The 2,770-nt window shown below is 42.0% G+C and overlaps 1 protein-coding gene across 1 annotated transcript; it reads left to right on the forward strand.

Moving 5' to 3' along the window:
* Nucleotides 1-646: 646 nt before the first annotated feature.
* Nucleotides 647-2,237, forward strand: LOC134983826 (oocyte zinc finger protein XlCOF7.1-like; the record flags this gene model as incomplete). Its single annotated transcript, XM_063949454.1, has 1 exon — nt 647-2,237. A coding segment is annotated over one exon (1,518 nt), but the record flags the coding sequence as incomplete, so codon positions are not given.
* Nucleotides 2,238-2,770: the final 533 nt, after the last annotated feature.

Consider the following 2,770-nt stretch of genomic DNA (forward strand, 5'->3'; position numbering starts at 1 on the left):
TCCATTGTTTTACATTGGTGCTGACATAGGACTTGGCGAGTGACTACATCTCCATTTATACTTCATGGTTAGTTACAAGTACAAGAGAGAGAGATATCTAAGTCTTATTATAATATTACATTTATTATTGTGTGTTCTCATTTTTGTATTTCCATAATGTATTTTATTTCCAGCAGATGGACACACAAGCAGGAATATCTCAGAAGGACATCTAATGTTATCCCCGGATTGTGACATAAAAGATAATGACAGTAGACAGGATTCTCCAGGAAATAATCCCATTACCCCAATTATACATCCAGCTCTATCAGCTGATCCCCCTGATCCTGGGAAATGTTCTCCTGATCACTCTGATATTGGAGCATTTGTTACAGCTCTGACAGTAGATACAGTGTTTCCCTGTTCTATAGATGCCAAATGTTTTACACAGAACACAAAGCTTAAAACCCATCAGCCAGCTAAGGCAGCTGAGAGGCAATTTCCATGTTCTGAGTGTGGAAAATGTTTTACATACAAATCAGCTCTTGTTAGACATCAGAGAAGTCACACAGGTGAGAGGACATTTCCATGTTCTGACTGTGGAAAATGTTTTACTTGGAAATCATGTCTTGTTACACATCAGCAAAGTCACACAGGTGAGAAGCCATTTTCTTGCTCTGAGTGTGGGAAATGTTTTGCCCAGAAATCACAACTTGTTAGACATCAGCTAAGTCACACAGGTGAGAGGCCATTTCCATGTTCTGAGTGTGGGAAATGTTTTGCCCTGAAATCAGATCTTGTTAAACATCAGAGAAGTCACACAGGTGAGAAGCCATATTCTTGCTCTGAGTGTGGGAAATGTTTTACACAGAACTCATATCTTGTTATACATCACAGAAGTCACACAGGTGAGAAGCCATTTCCATGTTCTGAGTGTGGGAAATGTTTTGGCCGGAAATCACAACTTGTTAGACATCAGAGAACTCACACAGGTGAGAGGCCATTTCCATGTTCTGACTGTGGAAAATGTTTTACTTGGAGATCAAGTCTTGTTACACATCAGCAAAGTCACACAGGTGAGAAGCCATTTCCATGTTCTGAGTGTGGGAAATGTTTTGCCCGGAAATCACATCTTGTTATACATCAGAGAAGTCACACAGGGGAGAAGCCATTTCCATGTTCTGAGTGTGGGAAATGTTTTGCAGGCAAACCAGAGCTTGTTAGACATCAGAGAAGTCACACAGGTGAGAAGCCATTTCCATGTTCTGAGTGTGGGAAATGTTTTGCAGACAAACCAGAGCTTGTTAGACATCAGAGAAGTCACACAGGTGAGAAGCCATTTTCTTGCTCTGAGTGTGAGAAATGTTTTTCACAGAAATCACATCTTGTTGATCATCAGCGAAGTCACACAGGTGAGAAGCCATTTCCATGTCCTGAGTGTGGGAAATGTTTTGCAGACAAATTACATCTTGTTAGACATCAGAGAAGTCACACAGGTGAGAAGCCATTTTCTTGCTCTGAGTGTGGGAAATGTTTTGCCCAGAAATCACAACTTGTTAGACATCAGCTAAGTCACACAGGTGAGAGGCCATTTCCATGTTCTGAGTGTGGGAAATGTTTTGCCCTGAAATCAGATCTTGTTAAACATCAGAGAAGTCACACAGGTGAGAAGCCATATTCTTGCTCTGAGTGTGGGAAATGTTTTACACAGAACTCATATCTTGTTATACATCACAGAAGTCACACAGGTGAGAAGCCATTTCCATGTTCTGAGTGTGGGAAATGTTTTGCGGACAAATTACATCTTGTTATACATCAGAGAAGTCACACAGGTGAGAAGCCATTTTCTTGCTCTGAGTGTGGGAAATGTTTTGACCGGAAATCACAACTTGTTAGACATCAGCTAAGTCACACAGGTGAGAGGCCATTTCCATGTTCTGAGTGTGGGAAATGTTTTGCCCTGAAATCAGATCTTGTTAAACATCAGAGAAGTCACACAGGTGAGAAGCCATATTCTTGCTCTGAGTGTGGGAAATGTTTTACACAGAACTCATATCTTGTTATACATCACAGAAGTCACACAGGTGAGAAGCCATTTCCATGTTCTGAGTGTGGGAAATGTTTTAGACAGAAATCATATCTTGTTACACACCAGAGAAATCACACAGGTGAGAAGCCATTTTAATCTTCTGGAGTATACTTATTATTGCCATGCGTTGTTCTTCAAGGTTCTTATCCTATGTCCTGTGCTTTTTGCAATATACATGAAACCACTGGGTGAAATAATCGGCTGTCATGCCCTCATCTACCACTGCTATGCAGATGGTCTGTCTTTTGTTCTGGGTACTGAGAACCCAGTACCAATCCTAAATGTCTAGCTGAGCTCCAGGTGTGGGTGATGCCAGTTGGCTGTGACTCAGTCCTGGTGAAACAGGTCTTTATGATAGAAGCTCACCAACAAAGGACAGGGCTACAGCTCAGCTTTGTTACCAACCAGACTTACGCTTGGGGGTTCAGGTTTACATAATGCTGATCCTGTGCAGAATCTTGGTGTCCTGGATGGTGGAGTGACACTTAGACATCAGGTATCAGCCACACTCAGATCCTCATCTGAGGAACATAGTCAGACTCCAGCACTTTATTCCCTCAGAAGATCTACCTACAGTCATACATGCACTTGTATCATCACACATAGACTACTGCAATGTCCTCTACCTGGGTCTCCCAGCAATAGAATTGCACCGCTTGTAGCTTGTACAGAATACAGCAGCCTGGCTGTTACCTAACCAGC

The sequence above is a fragment of the Pseudophryne corroboree genome (genome assembly GCF_028390025.1).
Source record: "Pseudophryne corroboree isolate aPseCor3 chromosome 3 unlocalized genomic scaffold, aPseCor3.hap2 SUPER_3_unloc_25, whole genome shotgun sequence".
NCBI classification, from domain to species: domain Eukaryota; kingdom Metazoa; phylum Chordata; class Amphibia; order Anura; family Myobatrachidae; genus Pseudophryne; species Pseudophryne corroboree.